Genomic DNA, 17,436 nt, shown 5'->3' with positions numbered 1-17,436 from the left:
GTTTAACAGTATTTTGATTTTTAAAAACTGCTATAAATCGTTCTAAAAATCGATCTAAATGTATTTATAGTCGAAAAACTTTCTAGCCATTATGATTAGCCAGCACTTAGCTCCTTGGCTGTGCGACTGAGTGCAGTGCACTGCACACAAGCGGTTCTGGTTTCTGCACAACAGATCCGTTAAGCAGAAGGGAGCGTTTTATTGAAATATCCTTAGTCTAGATGTTCATCAGCCACATTGCTGCGCAGACCGTGCCAGCCAGGCTGACCCCTCCGCACGGCACAGCACCTTATCGAACACCGCGCGCCTCAACGCAACCGCGCTGCCGTAGCCCCGCCCCCACTAGCGGGCGGGGCGGGGCCCGGGCCTGCGCCTGGCGGAACCGCCGCTTAAAGGCGGGCGGGTGGAAGCGGGCTGGGCTGTGGAGATGGCGGTGACGGGACGGCAGACGGACTTGGATAACGTGAGCGCGGGCGGAGCGGGGCTCGGCAGGGCGCGGGGGCGGAGTGTCGGCGCTCGGGAGCGGGGCCGGGCTTCTGTGCGAGGCGGAGCGGGCACAGCTGGCGGCGGGGAGCGCCGAGCTGGGCGCCTGCCGGTGGGGCTCCTCCGCTTCTGGTTCTTTCTTCCGCTTTTTACTTATTTTTGCTCTTCAGCGACAGGCTGCGGCCTGTTTTTCCTCTCGGTGCGGGTAGCTGCTGAGCGGAGAGCTGCCGAGCCGCCTCGGGAAGCGAGAGGTTTCCCTGTGCCGTGCGGAGCTGGGCGCGTGGTGCCGCCCGTCGGGGTCCGGCTGTGCTGGGTTTCCTTATAAACGCCGCTTATGTTATGCCTTACAAAAACAGCCTGCTGCCCCTGCTGTTTCTCCTACAGTAGCTGTAGGAGACTGTAGACTGTGTAGACAGTGTGGCCTTTATGCAACAGTTCTTGCTGCTGCTTCATCTACAGCAGGAGGCCGTGTGTTCTGATTGCTTTGGCTTCTAATGGGTGTGGTTTTAGCAAGCCTTAATTGAATGAAGCCTGCAGTTGACCTATTTAAGGTGCTTCTTAGCTTTGCATCTCTTCAGTTCTCCTGGTCGCCTTGCTGAGCAGTGCTCATCCAGGGGGCTCTATCAGCTGCTGTACCCAATGTAAGTGGTGGATGCCCCGTCCTTGGAGGCATTCAAGGCCAGGCTGGTTGTGGTTCTGGGCAGTCTGGTCTGATGGCTGGTGACCCTGCACCATAGCAGGGGGTTGGAACTACATGATCTTAATGGTTCTTTTCATCCCAGGCCATTCTATGTGGAGGTGGGTTGTAGCTGACCTCACAGCAGTCAGATGCACTCAGATAACGCTGTGTTGCTGTATTTTGGGAGCAATGAGCTCACCTTTTCCTATCAGGCAGGAGAAATTGTCCTGACTGTGGCTTGTTGCCTTCGTCTGAGCAGTGAGCTGCTAGCTACACTGGTGCGTATGAGGTGGGATTGAGGGGAGATGGCTTTGTGGCTGGGGTGCCTGTCCTGAGTGCTTTCTTCCAGAGTTGAAAGTCATTCCTGACATCACGTAACAGGGATGGAGCATTTTTGTACTTCTACTTCTCGATTTTAAGTTGGTAATGTAAAAGGAGCGGTAGCATTTTGAGACTTAAAGGTCTACTGTGGAAGGTGATTTTAGCATGTGAGTATTCCTGCAAGGACTGTTTGCATTCAAAGGCTGTAGTAAATGAAAGTTTGAATAGGATTCAAACAGGTGAAGAAGCCCTACTTGCACCCTGTAGTTAGATGAGCAAGGCATTTGGTGTGCTAAATAAAAATGTAATGCTGGCTGAAGTAAGCTAGATGACTACTTCCTTTGTTGTAGGCAGATGTCTATAGATGAAACAGCACTTAGGAGCCTATCTCTTCCTATTCTGTCCTAGTAAATAGTTGTTATTTCAGCCCGTAAGTTGTACTTTGTTTTTCTATTCCATGTCCACAAGGAAAGACTTTTTTTTTCCTTCCACCCATGCTTAGGTTATTCTTACTACTTTTTTTTGTTAAAGAAAAACCACAAATATTTCAGGGGAATTACATAGTTAAGGTACCTGAGCGGAAAGTGGAGTTAAAGAAACCACAGTATTTGGCAGCACTGTGTCTCAGAAGATCTCTTTATGTTCTCTGTTGATGGCAGAGCATCTCTTGCCCAGCCGTTACTGGCATCTTTCTGAACTGATTCTTCATCCTTGCCTGGATTTGGTTTGAACTATTGCTGCAAATGTTTGGTGTGTTGGTGGCTGAATCATTTGAACTGAGCTTGCATTTGTTAAGTGGTAGACTACAACTCTGTCTTAAATTTACTTGCACAAATGCGTGAATAACAGACTTACAGTACCTGTATAAAACATGAGGGTGACTCTAAGACTAAGCTTCCTTAAAACTGAGAGTGATGCCAGGAGGTGGACTCATGTTAGATTCCTCTGGGTTTTAATTGGCTTAGTACTTAAGAGCATGTATCTTGAGATACTGATCTTGTTCTTTCTTTTCCATAGCTGAAGCAATAGAAAATTGTTCTGACTTCACTTTCAGGACTTATTTGTGTTCTCCCTTCTTCCTCTGCTCTAGGGCTCCTTGGAAATAACACAGAGTTTAGAAGATGAAGCTCTGTTGGATGCACCGCTTACTTCGTCTCATATGCTGTATTCTCAACTAAGGCCCAGATTTCATGCTATCCCAGTGGTTCTCCTTGCCAACTTTCTGTTGCTATTGCATGTAAGTTTAAGAAACATGACTTCCTTATGAAAGTGTACTATGCTAATTCTGAAATGCTACCCCAGCAAATCACTCAGTAATGCTACGGCACGTCTCTTTAGGGAGTGGAAAAACCATTTTAAAGAATAGCTGTTTGAAGTTGTTGGAAATGTATCTTCAAGTAACACTACTGCTGCAGAGGTGCTCAGATGAGTCATAGAGTGCTAAGATCTGAGCTTAATGTCACAGGGGAGGCTTGAAGTATTTCTTATCATAGTTACTAAGTGTGTCAAGTTAGACTAATTCCTGGTTTTGTATGGTAGTGAATGGAGGGGTAAATGAATCCAGATGTTATTTCTTGCCACGACTTCCATCTGGGGGTTGAGGTGGAAAAGCACAGGCAGAGCACGATGTTATAGCTAACAGTGTGAGGGTCTTGCTGGGGTTGGTAGACTAAAGCTGGGAGAGTCCTATCTAGTAGTGAGTTTATCCTTTACAAGTTGAAGCTACTTATTGCTTATGATCATGTAGAAACTTCACAGGAAGACCAGGTGAAGAGTTTTCTTCCTAAGAGGGAATTCAAATGGTACTCTCATGGCATGATGCCATTTATACAGACCCGGAGATGGTGTGCTTTTAAAGCCAGAGAATATTCAAGACCAGCGAATGTAGAAATTCTTTAATCATAAATAACCAAAATTCTATCATTAGTCCTATGCAAAGCACTCTCAAAAGAATTTTTAAAACTTGTTTCAGCCTCAGAGCTGTTTGAACAATATGCCCTGGCCTTCTTTTTTTAATAGATGTTTTGTGTGCTTCCTAGTAATATAATGAAATCTCCCTCTGAGCCAACTTAGGAAAGGCTGTTTCTGCTTTTCTGTTGAGTGGACAGCTAATATTTCCCTTAGAAACTGAATGTCTAGCCATATGTGTTTCACCTACCAGAACATCACTGGTACTGTTAGATAGCATTTTGAGTTTGCATTTTGAAGGTAGACACTGCTGTTTTTAGTGAAGAACTACACTTTGCAGTGCACTGGGACTGTTTCAGTCTGCTGTACACAGTTGGAGTGCAATGTCAGTCACTCTGATGCTAGAGAACTGCTAGAAACCTTTCAGTTCCCATTTTTTTTCCTCTCTCCTGCAAGTGGAGAGAAAGGGAGGGTAAGAAAAGAACTGCTCAGGTCTCTGTGAACCTGCAGTTTTCCAGGTTAAGTCTTGCTGCTGTTGCTGAGCCTGTTCCAGGGCAAGTCAGTAATTGAAACAAAATGGAGAGGTATCATCTTGTGTTGGTGGAGTAATTGCTCAAGGAGTGGTGCGATCTCTTACTGCAAAGAAACATGCTGATGGATGGGGAAAGCTAGTGATCTTTTTTTTTTTTTCCCCTTCCCTCTCAATTCTACTAATGTGCATGAACTCTGTGCAACGTGGAGACATCAGGTTAGCTTAGGATGGATAGCCAACGCATGCAGCCAGTATCCTGGAGAAGTTAACTCCTGATAGTGTTGTGAGGTGAAGCCGTAATGCATCTCTACAATTGTTTGCATGGCACTTGATGTATTTCTTTTCCCTCCTGTACCCAGAAGTAGAGCTAGGCAACAAATAGCTCCTTCACAGTGGTTGCTTAGTTGCATTAAGTTCTGGAGTGCCCTTATGTTGGTGTGTGTTGTGACTGGGGTTCTGAGTGGCTTTCCGTTTCCCAAGCCTCGCTTTTTTTCAAGGCTTTTGGCTTCTGTCAGGAGACTCCAGAGGAGTAGAAGATACACAGACCCCTTTATATTAACCTTATCTTTTGTCTGCATGTGTATGTAAAGAAAACAAAACTGCTTGAATTCTGCTCTTTATAAGAGTCAAGTTTCATTTATAAATACCTTGATCTGAGTGGGAAACTTGGTGTTGGACTTCTTGGTGTTGGAATGTAAGCTGAACAGCGTTATTAAATGGCACTCTTAATGCAAGCTGTCTCCTCATTATAGGTGTTGACATAGATTAATAGAGCTGCAATGCTGGAGCATGACAGCTGACATCACACAACTTAATGTAACTGTTTTCTGTTCTAGATTACTTTTCTTGGGGTGAGTTGAGCTGGTTGTGCTGTTGTTTTTAAAGGCAAACCTAACAGTAAATGGACTAAATAAAACAGAGGTTAGGTGAATTTTTCCTAGCTTTGCAAGAAAAGGGCATGGTTACGTTATAGCTTGAATGTTCTGTTGATTTTAACTTACTTTCCATTTAAGATACTTAGCTCTAAGGTAACTTTGAATTTTAATTGCATTGGAGTAACATTCTTAAGTCTAATGTAGATGCTTTTCCCCCCCACTGCTTTTTCCTTCTGCCTTCTACCCTGGCTTTCCTATGGTGTGATGTTGCTTTCTGTTGATTGCAAGTTGTTCTCTTCCCACTTAATCCTTCCCTAGCTTCTCAATCATGAACTCCATTCACAACTCAAGTGGGCTGGAGGTGGTTCACATCAGTAGTTAATTAGTGGCTCTGAAAGACTGACTTCTGTGAACAAAGTTGCTTGAGAAATGACAAAAATAGCTGAAGTTGAAGGGTGTGAAAGGACTGAATTCACTCCATGAAGTGGAATAGGAGTGAACCATTGAAGTGAAATGGCTTTGGAAGTCAGACTTTCTTTTGTGTCTCGTATTGATGAGTTGTTTCTACCAGTTTTGAGATATGGGTAACTTATAAAATCCAAGTGTATTAGTGGCATGAAAGCTGCTTAGAGTTGAAGCAAAAGCATTTTTGCTGTATACAGAAGCTATCAGTTGAGTTTGTGTTGTTGGGATTTGTCTTATTTCAGTTCAGTTTTAATGTACTCACTAAACAGAATGAAGAAGGATGTGAGATGACCTGTTTTGTTTGTTTGTTTACTAAATGAAAATGTTAAAAGAAATTCACAACATTTTGTAGGGATTTAACATGCACACACCTGAGATAATCTGCACCAAGCACTCCACTTCTAGTCGGCCAGAAGATGGCACATGATGCAGTGTTGATGCTGTAAGCCTGAGGAGAAGCCTAGAAGGCATGAAAACTTACAATAAAACTTCACTAGGCTGGTCATTCAGATTAAATATTTAACTAAATGAAGAAACTGTTAAAAATTACTCTTTGGGGTTTTTTATCTCCTGTTAGTAATTCACTGTGTAAGGTATTAAGTTGATGTTTTGCTTTCTGATGTCAACCTGGAGATTGGATTTAAAAAGATTAATTATCACTAATGAAATGTCAAATTCTTGTGTGGAAAGGAATGTAGACTGTCCTAGAGAGCAATAACAAGTTTAATTGAATGAGTGTAAATAAAACTTTGTGTGTGAATCCCTTCCCCTCAAAATACAATAGAGAGGGAGAAAAAAAATGCTCAGAAATCAGATTAATTCTCTTAGAAAAAGAAGTTTGGTTAACAATGAAATTGAGTTGGGGGGAATGCTGAAAACAGTGGTCATTCTTAACTCTGTGCAATGAGGAGTATGTTACTTGAGTTACATGGGATTGTGGTAAGATTACCTAATGTTAATAGCTTATCTCAACTTCAGTGAAATCAATTCAGAGAGTGATGCTTAACAAATCACAGCAATCTGTCTTGTTTGATAGCTGACTGTGGGTTTTCTCCCTTCTCTTTGTTGCTCTTTCAGGTTGCTTTCGTTGTTCTAGCGTTTTTAGCAGCTATGTTTTGTTCTTACCCCAATCCAAACCAGGATAAATGCCCTGGGAACTATACTCACCCATTTAAAGTACAGACTGTCATAATAATTGCCAAGGTAATTCTGTGGATTCTGCACGTGTGTTTTGAACGTTACGTCCACCACCACCACAGCAGGATCAGGAGCAGGGGCTACTTCTTAATATATCGATCGACAAGGCATCTCAAGAGGCTTCCGTTGGTGATACATTCTACAGGTGAAGTGAACTTGTTTTCTTGTTCATCTTGGCAAGCTTTATTTTCTGGTGTGCTAAAAGACTGAACAACTCTGTATCACGTGTTGTGAACTTCAGAAATGAAATGCTTCAAATGACAAGTTGTGGAGGCTATTTTATTCAGATGGGCTGTTCTGACTTGCTGGATGCATGTTGTAAAGAGCTTTTATAGTATAAAGTTGAAGTAACAAATGTACCAATTTATGTTTAGCTGCTAGTGATGTTCATTTGCATACTGATTAATCTAATTAGATAAGTGACAAGACTGCAAATCCATCCAGCAAGCATAGCCTTGTTTTTCAGCCTTAGTATTTTAGTGGAAGTAGAGGGGGAAAAAAAAAAAAGTAAAGCAGCTGCATCAACTGTTGTTCAATAAATGTCTGAAATGAGTTAAACAAGAGAATTTACAGTCTTCAGCAGGGCTCCATGTAACACTTAGCTCTACTTGTAACTGTATTTTTCTTCCAATGGACAGCATGTGATGTGTGACAGTGGGGGTTTTTCTTCACGTATTCTATGCTACACCACTGGCTAGTGAAGCTGAAAAATGTTTCAACAGTCAGCTGCTTTGCTTCTTATAAAGAAAAAAGCTCTCCTTCATTGAATCTAAAGATCCATGTAACTTGAGAGGCTTCTCCACGTGTGGATGACAGTAGCAGGGAAGAGCAGTGGCTTCCACAGTGTTTTTCTTAGCTGTAAATCTGGTAAAGATAGGAACGGAAACTTTTAACCAGTCTTGTAGGCTGTGGCCCTACTGCATATAAAACTGTGGCTTTCATTCTACCTGGTCATGAAAAGATATGTGGAAACATCGTTTGAATGTGCAGAACTGCAGGCTGTGGCCACTAGATAGAGCTCTGAAGATGGTTTTGGCATGCAGTGACAAGAATAGACTGCAGCAGGCTTAAGAATGTTGAATAATAGTTAAAAGATGGTTTCTGCCTATTGAACCGAGACTGAGGTTATTAAACTTGACTTTTGTCTTAGATGGAGTCAGTTTCTTCTCTGCTTTACCAACTGTGGGCCAATGTAAATATTCATGTGCAATCAGTTCTGTGTTGTGAACTTGTGATGTAAATCATCTGTAGCTCAGAAGGTGGTTAGCCCAAATACTCTTAACACCCAATTATGCTAATTGCTGTTGATGTACTGACAGTTCAGTTGCCTAATTCAGGAGAACTGTACAGTTCTCTTGTTGTTTTAATGGCCTTAATATGTGTTGTGTTTGTGGCTATAGCATTTGGACAGGAAATGATCATGTTTTGCCTTCCACGTGAGGCATGCAGCAGTGTGTGAGAATTTAAAGAATGCAAAATAAATTGTTAGGTCTGTAATTCAGTGCTTATTCTCTGTAGCTATTTGTGCTCATCTCAGTTTAAACTTCAGTGACCTGCAAGTATTAAAATAAATAGCTAGGCAACTGGAAACCTGTGCAACTATCTCCTTTTCAGAGAGTTAGAAGTCTTACTTAAATTTATTTTTATGGGATGTGCTTTTAAATACACTGAAGTCTCCTGCTGGATGGAATATACCCTTCCATTTCATACTGAGTGATGTGACCTGTTAGGTATTGAAAGGGGGGGGGGGGGGGAATAAAAGCAGTTTTTAAGAAGGGTAGTAGTTCCCAGCAGGGCTAGGAACTGTTCAAGTCAACATATGCTGTATGTTAGGTTTTCCCATCCAGTCCTTCACCCTCTCCTTAAATCAGAAAAAAATAAAAAAAAAAAAACAACCAACAACCCCTACCATTACAGTCAAATGCTGAAATGAAACTTAGTTTTGCTGCCAAGAGTTGTGAGCTTGCACCACCTATGTTTGCAAGTGAACCAAACAGGCAAGCATGGTTTGAAGCGTTGCAGCCTAACGTGGTTCTCCAGGATTGAGGGATTAATAAGTTGCTTCTAACAGCTAGTGAAATTCTTATCCCTGAAAAATAATGCTTTTTTTTCCTAGGTAATGCAGCCCTGCTTTTGATTTTGTCAACCCAGCATTCCTTTCCTGATCACAGTAAAGTGTACCTGTATCTTATCCTGGGAGTCCTGGGCCTGGAGCTGATCAGTTCACTGACATGTCTAGTGATTTACACAGGTGAGAGATGAATTTTTGCCTTATGGGGTGTGGATTGCTCTAACTGCTCCTGAACAGTATTGTTTGCCCTCAGGGTAGTGCACTTTGGGTGTCCCAAGATGATTAACTGCATATAGGAAATGAATCCGTACCTGTGGAAAGGCTGAAGTGAATTTGGTACAAATGGGAAGGCTGAAAGGTTTGAAACAGGTTTCTAAGTTCTTGGTAAACAAAAGTGCTTAGCTTAATGCTGCAGGTTCTTTGAAGTGGCAATAAAAAAAATTGTTGCTCAAGTGTCTTGTGAACTGTCTTGGCTGATAGTGCATTCTCAATTGCACTTATTGTGAGTTGCTAAGCTGCGAAAGCTGGTTTTGTCAGCTCCTGTGGGACTGGCAGAATTGATGGTGTGATGTGCCTTCATCTCCAGACTTCTAAATCTCTATTCCCTTCTCTTCTTTACCTGTCCTATCTCCAAAAGCTTCAGTTCCTCTGTCACTAAAATGTAAGAACTGCCCTTAATTAATGCTTTTTTTTTTATTGCTTGTATTCCTGCTTAACAGTAGCAATGTTTTCTATGGCAGAGAGGTGAAATCAGACAGGCAGATTTAAGTTTGTTCCAAGCCTTGAATCACACAGTAAGAAAGTTTAAGCACTCCGTTCAGGACTGCATGTGGTTAAACATGAAGTAAAAGCTGTTTTCATGGCAGTCAGTGTATGTCTTAATTTGTGACTTGTTTGTGGCTTTTATTATTGCTAATTCTAGGAGCCTTTGCTTATAGAAAAGAAAGCTTTGGTGTAATGACACTAAGAAGTGCTGCTGATTGTTTTGGTCATCTAGGAAATTAAAGTTTCTTGCAACAAAACTGAAATCATAATACAGCAAGCAGTCCCAGCTCTGAACTGCATCTCAGTTCTGTATGGCGTGTGAGATGCCTCCATGTGTGTCATTTTATCAGGCTTTCCATTGAATTAACCTGTCCTGGAGGAAACATGAGCATGGCAGTTCTAGAGAGCTATTCCAAGAATGCTGGAAGACATCCCTTCTTAGCATAAGTATACTTGCTTTCCTGGGAAACTCAGGAGTAGAGATAAGCTACTAAACATCATTAGAACTTGAGCAGTTCCAGTGAAACAGTATTTGTTACCCTGAGACCTCTTGTAGCTCAGTGAGCTTCATTATGTGTCTCTTAGCTTAGTAAAATAGAGCAAGCTGCTATTAAGGTTGATTTCCTTCTAGTTAAATCTGAGACTGGAATTCTGTAAGAGCTCTTAAATGACCTGACCTTCTGACATCAAGACGGTTGTCTTCCTTGGCTTGTACTACCAGTACTCATGAAATCATTAACCAGTTTATACCTAGGAGAGCGTGGGGTGTGATGTTCTTGTTTTTTTTGAGGTAGAGCTGGGGGAGGCTGGAGGAGAGAGTTCCTTGAGTGCTGGAATCAAAGCAAAGGAGCGAAAGAATTGCAATGCAAGAAGGAATGAAGCCTCTCCCTTTTGACAATAGTTACCTTGCTCCCGCAGCAGTCTGAGCTTCATTCTCTGAAACTTGATTGATGTACTGAGCAAGTATTAATTATTATGTAACATTTGACTGAAGGTGAGAAGACCTTTCTAATTACCTTAGATGACCTTTTCCAGCAGGTAGGTAGTTCAACTTCCATCCCAAAACATTTTGAGATAAGCTAACAGACCTCACATACCTGTGTGTGTAATGATTGGTTCTGAGGTAGTTTGACACTGCCAAGGTTGAAGATAAACCGTGTATTTCCTGAAGGGAATAGAGGAGTACTTGGTTAGATTTGACTCTGATGCAATAGTGACATTCACATATATATATTTTTTTTTTTTCCCCCATCTCAAAACAGAGCATGTTATGTGGCAGGAAAAAATGAAGCCTCCTTTTTGGGTTATTTCAGAGGCAGTCTTCTAGTCTTCTGGAGTGCCTGCCCCATTATAAGGCAAACACTAGCAGATATCACTGACTGTCCTATGACTGTACCACTAATGTAGCTCTGCAGCTACACCAGCAATCCTGGGAAGCCTGTGGTTGTTCTACACTACAAATTCACAAACATCAACCCCTTGCCTGTGTTGGTAGATGACCCCTGAACTTAATGGGAAGGTTGTACCAATGTAGAGTCAAGTTGCTTCTCTCCTGTGGATTTTTTTGCATCTCTACTCGAGTTGCTTCTGTAGAATTCATATAGCTGTCTTTTTGTTTAAATATTACTGAATGTAGTGCCTCACAAATAAAAATGTTGTGGAATGCCCAATTGAGACTTCATAATTCATGAACTACCCAGAAGTAGTTCACAAAACTGTGTCCCACGAAGTAGAGCTCCCCTGAATAAAAACTTTCATTCAGTTATGTGCCTATATATATGTGTGTGTGTATATATATGTATAGCTATGAGCTCTGGAGGTGAGGGATCAGATCTACATGGAATTGTAGATTCCATGTAGATTTCTCTGTAACAGACTCAATTTATGTAAATCTTTTGAGTCAAGTAGGTGTGCCTGGAAAAAAAGCGATGATGCAGAGAGCTCTAAATGTAAGTTGAATCAATCTCAAGTTCATTATTGGTATGGCAGGGGGTCAAATATTATGTTTTACTAAATATATGTACTTAATGACTTTCCTACATCTATCTAATAGTGCATAAATAAGACTACCATCCTCATAAAGCATGTTGGAAATTCCTGGTCTATTCCTTTGTGGCTTTACTTGGGGAGGAATACTGTCATGGAAATAACTAACCTTTGAGCTTAACTTGTAGCTAACCTCTGGAGGGCCTTAGCATTGTTTTAGCAGGGTGCCCCATCGTAAACCTTACTATATTATTAACTTGTAAGAATAGTCTTTCTCTGCTTTAGTAGAGGTTTCTCATGTGGACCTAACTGAAATGGCTTTTTGGTACTAAATGTAGTTCTTGTGAAGCAATACTTAGTTGGAAATGTATAATCTGGATCTCTGAAGTACATTCCCTTTTGTAATTGGGGGCTGGTATTTGAGTAGTTTCAAGTATTTGCAGCTTCCTTCCAAAAATAACATGGTGTCTGCTGTTTTTTCTCACCCTCACCTGTCTCCATTCCACATCTGCTACCTTTCTCTTTAACTTAATTCACAGATGCCCAGGAATGACTTGGTGGTTTTTTTTTTTTTAAGCCAACATTGTGAGGTGTACAGTATAGAGTCTCCAAGGTTGGGAAGGACCTCCGTGATCATCCAGTCCAACTGTCCACCTACCACAAGGATTTCCCCAATAAACCTTGACCCTTATACAACATGTAAACTTCTCTTGAATGCCTCCAGGGATGGTGATTCAGCTACCTCCCTGGGCAACCTGATCCAGTGCATGACCATCCTTTCTGAGAAAACTTTCCTGATATCCAACCTGAACCTTGCGTGTCACAACTTGAGGCCATTCCCTCTAGTCTTATTGTTAGTTCCCAGGAGGTGAAGTTGCCTTCCACTTCACCACAACTTCCTTTCAAGTTGTTGTGGGGAACAATGAGGTCTCCCCTGAGCCTCCTCTCCTCTGGACTGAACAATACCAGCTCCCTCAGCTGCTCCTTTTCAGGTTTGTGTGCCAGACCTCTCTCCGGCTTCATTGCCCTTCTCTGGACATGACCAGGGCCTCTGTCTTTCTGTAGTGTCTCTCTATCTAAGAGCCACTCTGTTTTGTGTACTTAATAGCTTTCTGTATCAAGTATCCTAGTTCTGGAACAGGCAGACAAGCTGAAGCTTCTTTGTAGGTAGTCTAGTCAGAATAGTATTTATGAAAGAGTTTGAGAGAACTTGTGACCTAGATGCAATGCTAGTATCTAAACTTCCTATGGCTGTCTTTATTTGCATGTTGCTTAATGTATGGCCTGAATTTAGGCACTGAATCGCAGTTCCATCTCAAAGGTAGTTGAGGTTTTTCCCTCCCTTAGGAGACAAACTAAACTTCACACATGCTAAGCAGTGTATTTAAGCTTCCTTTTCAGGTCTTTACTTGCAGTCTTGGAGCAGCGGGACTGAAAGAGAGTATTTATAATCAAAGCTGTATTGGCAATAAGTAAATTCTGCTGTTGTTTCTTTTTCCCCCACTCATAATTACCACACTTCCTTTGTTTGCTCCTCTAAGGCAAACTTACCTGTTACAGATTTGTTTTTAACTTGGACTCTGTTTAGATAAAGCTTTTCTGTTGTTATTGCTGCTTTCTAAATATTGTATGGATTTGTTTCTTTTAGTGAAAGTAAGCAACTTCAATCGTGCGAAGCCAAGACCTGACATAATTGAAGAAGAAAAGATGTATGCTTACCCTAGTCACATTACCTCAGAAGTTGGATTTGGGTAATATTTTTCTGTACTAATCTGCTATGTGTTCAACTGTGGTAATGCTGACTGAAGGAATTGTGTTACTTCATGTAGAAATATTTGGATAGCCTTAAATCTGTCAGCCACAATAGGTGTGGGAAAAATAGTTCTGAAAGGAGTCATAGATCTAAGACTGCTATTGTACGTACAGGTGAGAAATGAAGTTTGTGCTTTTGTATAGAAATAGCAATTTCTTCATAGATGAAGTAACTATCGAAGATAAGACAGGAATTCAAACATTTAAAGCTGTTTGCATCAGTCTTTAATGTACTACAAATAACTGTGCTTAATCTCTTTATAATTGACTTGAAAAGCAAATGGGAGATAAATGTTAGTGTCTTATAGTGTTTACAGTGTGCCTCCAGAAGTGCAGCTTCTTGAAACGGTTCTTTCAGACGAGAAAAGAAATAGTGAACAGCTGATAGATGAAAAATCTGCTTTTTTGTTCAATTGCTGGCACAGAACAGCACACTGTAGCAAGGGAATTGAAATATACTTCCAGTTCATGAAAGAATTATATGTGTGGATGAGCCAATTGAGGCATGAGCATGACTTCAGCTTACATGGCTTGCAGTAAAAGCTGTAGTGCAGAAGTGTGGAGGTGACTACTGCTTCAGCCCTCCCCTGTGTATCACAAATGCAGCCTGCAGATGCTTTCATGGAACTTGAAAGTAGAGATTCAGGACACAGGAAGGATTTAGAGTTGTCTTGCTATTTTGATGCAATGTCTGACTTCCATCTCTATATCAACATTATGGCAACTGCATGGGGGAATTCTCCTTTCTTGTTTAACTCTTCCCCTGAGAAATCCTCAAGTGTTAGAGAAGTTTGCAACAATGAGCAGCTAAGGAAAAGATCCGATGCCTTGATTAACAAGTGTAAACTTCCTCTGAGAACTGATTACAAAACAGTTATTTTAATCCAGGTCTGTACAATTCTGACTCTTTCCTGTTGAGTTGAAGGTCTATTGAAAAGTGAATCCTGTTAGCTGTTGACTTGACCTTCATTCTATGAATGCTTTATCAATACTGTGATCTCCATGACCTAACCTACTGATCAGGAGCTGGTGCTTAAGTTGGTGGTGCAGATTAGGGTTAGTGTTGTAAATGTTCCCTAAAATACTTGATCTTTTTTTCCACCAGCTTAACCACAGTGGGTTTAAATTGTACTACTTCCACTCAACTGGTCAGTGCACTTGAACTATGATAAGGGCATTGCTACTCAACAAAGTGCTGCAAGGCTTTCTAAGTTCCAGGATGCTCAGAGCAGATTTGCAAGTGAGCTAGCAGCAACTAATGAGTATGGGAAGACTGAAGTATTCTCACAGACTTCAGTACTTGTATCTTAATTTCTGACTGCAGATTTGGCAGTTCTGTAGTCTTACAGGTTTTATGAAATAGCTCTGTTTTACTGTGCTGGTTAAATATAGCGTTTGTAACATTGCTTTATGGAAGCTGGAGGTAGCTCTAAGCTGAGGGTAACTGTATGTGAGGCACTGGATCTACAGTAGCACAGATGTTAGGTGCTAATGCTGTTAGAGTATTAACAAATAATATCACTACTCTTTTAGTCCAGGTTAATCAAGAAATGGTTGTTTTACTCAGCTACAGGCAGCAAAAGCAGTATGTAAATATTATGCTTCAATTACACTTCCTAATGTGGTTGGAAAAGGTGGCATGGGTTTCGTAGTACAATCCTAGTGTGGTGTCTAAGTAGCTTAAGTTTGTAAAAGCTAAACAAGCAGCTTTGTACTACTGTGGTTCTTCTGTGTTGTCCAGCAGGAAGAACATAACTTGCTTATGCAAACACAGCTCAAAGTTTAGCCTACCTTTTGTACTTCCTGCCCTCTCAGCTATAAATGAGATTAGGTATAAAAGATTGTTTGCCCCTTTGAAAAGCAGTCAAGATGTTCCAAAGTAAAACTGAAGGAAGCAATTTGTTACAGTATTGGTGAACATGCACTGACCTTTCATACGTCAGGTATCTGTTATCTCTTATGGAAATGTGTATTCACTTCTTTCAAGGGAAAATTCAAGTTTAGAAGAGATCGTTGAGAAGCAAGGAGATGTAATAGAATATCTTCAGCGACACAATGCACTGCTCAGCAAGAGACTGTTGGCATTAACATCTCAGCAAACCAAAACTTAAATGCTTGGAGAACTGCTGCTGGAGCTCAGGAGAGAATACGAGGCAATACAATATCCAAACAGACCTGTAGAGATGACTCTTCAATCTTCTTTCCCATTTAAAAATAGAGCTTAAATTGCAAGTATGAGCTCTGCGTACACTGTAAACCTGTGACAACTGGACTTAATGGCTTTTTTCACATCAGTTCTGAGAAAACGTTCAGGAACATAAAGGATTTTGAATTCCTAAGAGGTTACAATTGGAGTTAAGGGACTGGTTTAACGTCTTTCAGTCGTTGCTGTTATTTTGCACTGGTGTATTTTTTTTTTTTTGAGCTTTAAGTTACTGAAGTACTTTCTAGAATGCACATTTGTTCTCAGATAAAACCTAATTTTGCAGAGGATTCCTCTCAGCGTACAGTACTGAAGCTGGGATATCTTGAATGTGGGTGTTCAATCACTGCACTTCAGTATGTCCAGTGTTTAAGGTGTTATGCTTCAATAATCCTGTACAAAGTAGATACTTGCTTTCTAGATTTGTTTTCTCCTTTGCCCAGTAAAGGACTGAAGTTGTTTCCTATGCCAGCAGGAATATTTAGCATCCAGTTGAAATAATAACAAGGGCAGAAGGGAAGGGTGGTATCCTAAAATGTACTGGTACTGCATGTGAGATTTGACAAGTTATGATCAGCAATTTGAGGAGCTGATCAGAATGCTGGCTGTGGATAACAAAAAGGTGTCTTCAGGTCTGCTGATTCTCCTGCTATTGGAATTGTGTGTCAGCAAAGACTAAACAGGATTTCTTCTGCCTGCCAAACTGACACACAAATGGTAAGTGCTGTCATTGACCCTGTAACCCATTAGTGTTCAATGGGGTTTAAAGTTAGATCCTGTTAGAGCCACTATCAGAGTTGCTCTGTGCTTTGACTCTTCAAAAATGTTGCTGTCTAAATTTAAAAGCCAAAATGAATGTGTGTGGTGGATATCAGCAGGGGACTGAATGGCCTTCTGGAAGTGGAAAAACAAGAGTTATCAGTTCTAATAGAATAAATTCATTGGGAAGGGTGGTAAAAATCATGCTTTTCAAATGCTTTGTCTACCACTGTAGTCAAAGCATTATTTTAGAAGCAAATGTCTGTGGGAAGACAGAATAATTACTGGTCAAAACTGGGAGGAAGATCCTCATAAGGAGTGGTCTTGTGGCTGAATATGGGGAAAGAAACACAAATATTCTATTTTTTTTACTGGAACACAACTTCAAAAATAACTAAACTGTCTACTGTAATAACAAAGATGAAGATTGTCTTTTATTATAAGAAAAAAGTTGATATTTTGCTGCTATTTAACACTAAACTGTACCCCTTAACTGTTTTTTGGAAATAAAGCCACGTTTTTATAGTGAACATAGAAAGGATATAAATGTTTGTTTTTAGAACTCAGGTCTGAATGTATTGTGTATAATGACTTAGATAACTGCTATGGAAAGCAGTAAACTGTGACTGAAGTTCATGTACAATAATTACAACTAAGGGAAAGTGATGCCATTACCACTGTTCTGTGTAAGACTGCAGCATATTGTGAGCAGTTGTAAGCTGCTGAGTTGTTCTGAATGAATTTAAGGCTGGGATGACTGAACTTGATCTCTACACCCACCTCACTGTGGCCTGATGCCCGCACCATTCGGGTAAGTAAGAATGGTTCTAAGAAGTGGAATGAATGGACAGATATGTGCAGTGAAAGGAGAACGTGTTCTAGGAAAACAAGCCTTAGGCAGATTTGCAGCAGGGAAGGTTTAAATTAGATGCCAGGAGGTGTCTGTTCACAGGGAAGGTAGCCAAGCACTGGAACCAGGCTGCTTCGTGTCCTCATCCATCAAGGTAGTGAAGATGTGTGCTTGGGGAACTAAGGGGATGTAGTTGAGTGATGGAATACTATTAGACTTGACGATTAGGAGCTGTTTTCCACGCAGCAGATGCTGTGCTAAGCAGTACCAGCCCTGTTCCTGTGGGCAGCTACAAGGTGAGGGACAGCTTTCTGTGCATGCATCTCCTGCTCTGGCCATGTCACTGTGACGCATGCTGTGAATTGTGGATGCTGCTGAACTGGAGAAGCAGAGAGCTGCCCTCATTCCAGCTCTGAGCCCTGGCTCGGAGAACTGCCTGTTCTACTGGCAGTGCTTTGCTTTTCTGAAACCCACTGCTTGCTGTGAGCTTCACATGGGATGTTGGGTTTCCGACCACTGGCGATGACTCA

General features: G+C 41.2%; 1 protein-coding gene across 1 annotated transcript; it reads left to right on the top strand.

The window, feature by feature from the left end:
- The first annotated feature begins 366 nt into the window (after positions 1 to 366).
- On the top strand, positions 367 to 16,722 carry TMEM192 (transmembrane protein 192). Its single transcript, XM_042872100.1, has 6 exons — positions 367 to 463; positions 2,574 to 2,720; positions 6,341 to 6,605; positions 8,577 to 8,711; positions 12,931 to 13,033; positions 15,082 to 16,722. The coding sequence occupies exons 1-6, from the start codon at positions 428 to 430 to the stop codon at positions 15,203 to 15,205; spliced, it is 810 nt and encodes a 269-aa protein (XP_042728034.1). The 5' UTR covers positions 367 to 427; the 3' UTR covers positions 15,206 to 16,722.
- The last annotated feature ends 714 nt before the right edge of the window (positions 16,723 to 17,436 follow it).

This window comes from Lagopus leucura, unplaced genomic scaffold (assembly GCF_019238085.1).
Source record: "Lagopus leucura isolate 7727_CA_CO unplaced genomic scaffold, USGS_WTPT01 Super-Scaffold_100004, whole genome shotgun sequence".
Lineage (NCBI taxonomy): Eukaryota > Metazoa > Chordata > Aves > Galliformes > Phasianidae > Lagopus > Lagopus leucura.
Note: the sequence above shows the minus strand (reverse complement) of the source record. Positions and strands in the feature narration are given on the sequence as shown.

Coding starts and splice junctions, on each gene's coding strand:
- TMEM192 (XM_042872100.1), top strand. CDS start 428: ATGGCGGTGACGGGACGGCAGACGGACTTGGATAAC. Junction 8,712..12,930: donor ATGTCTAGTGATTTACACAG/GTGAGAGATGAA, acceptor TGTTTCTTTTAG/TGAAAGTAAGCAACTTCAAT. Junction 13,034..15,081: donor ACCTCAGAAGTTGGATTTGG/GTAATATTTTTC, acceptor ACTTCTTTCAAG/GGAAAATTCAAGTTTAGAAG.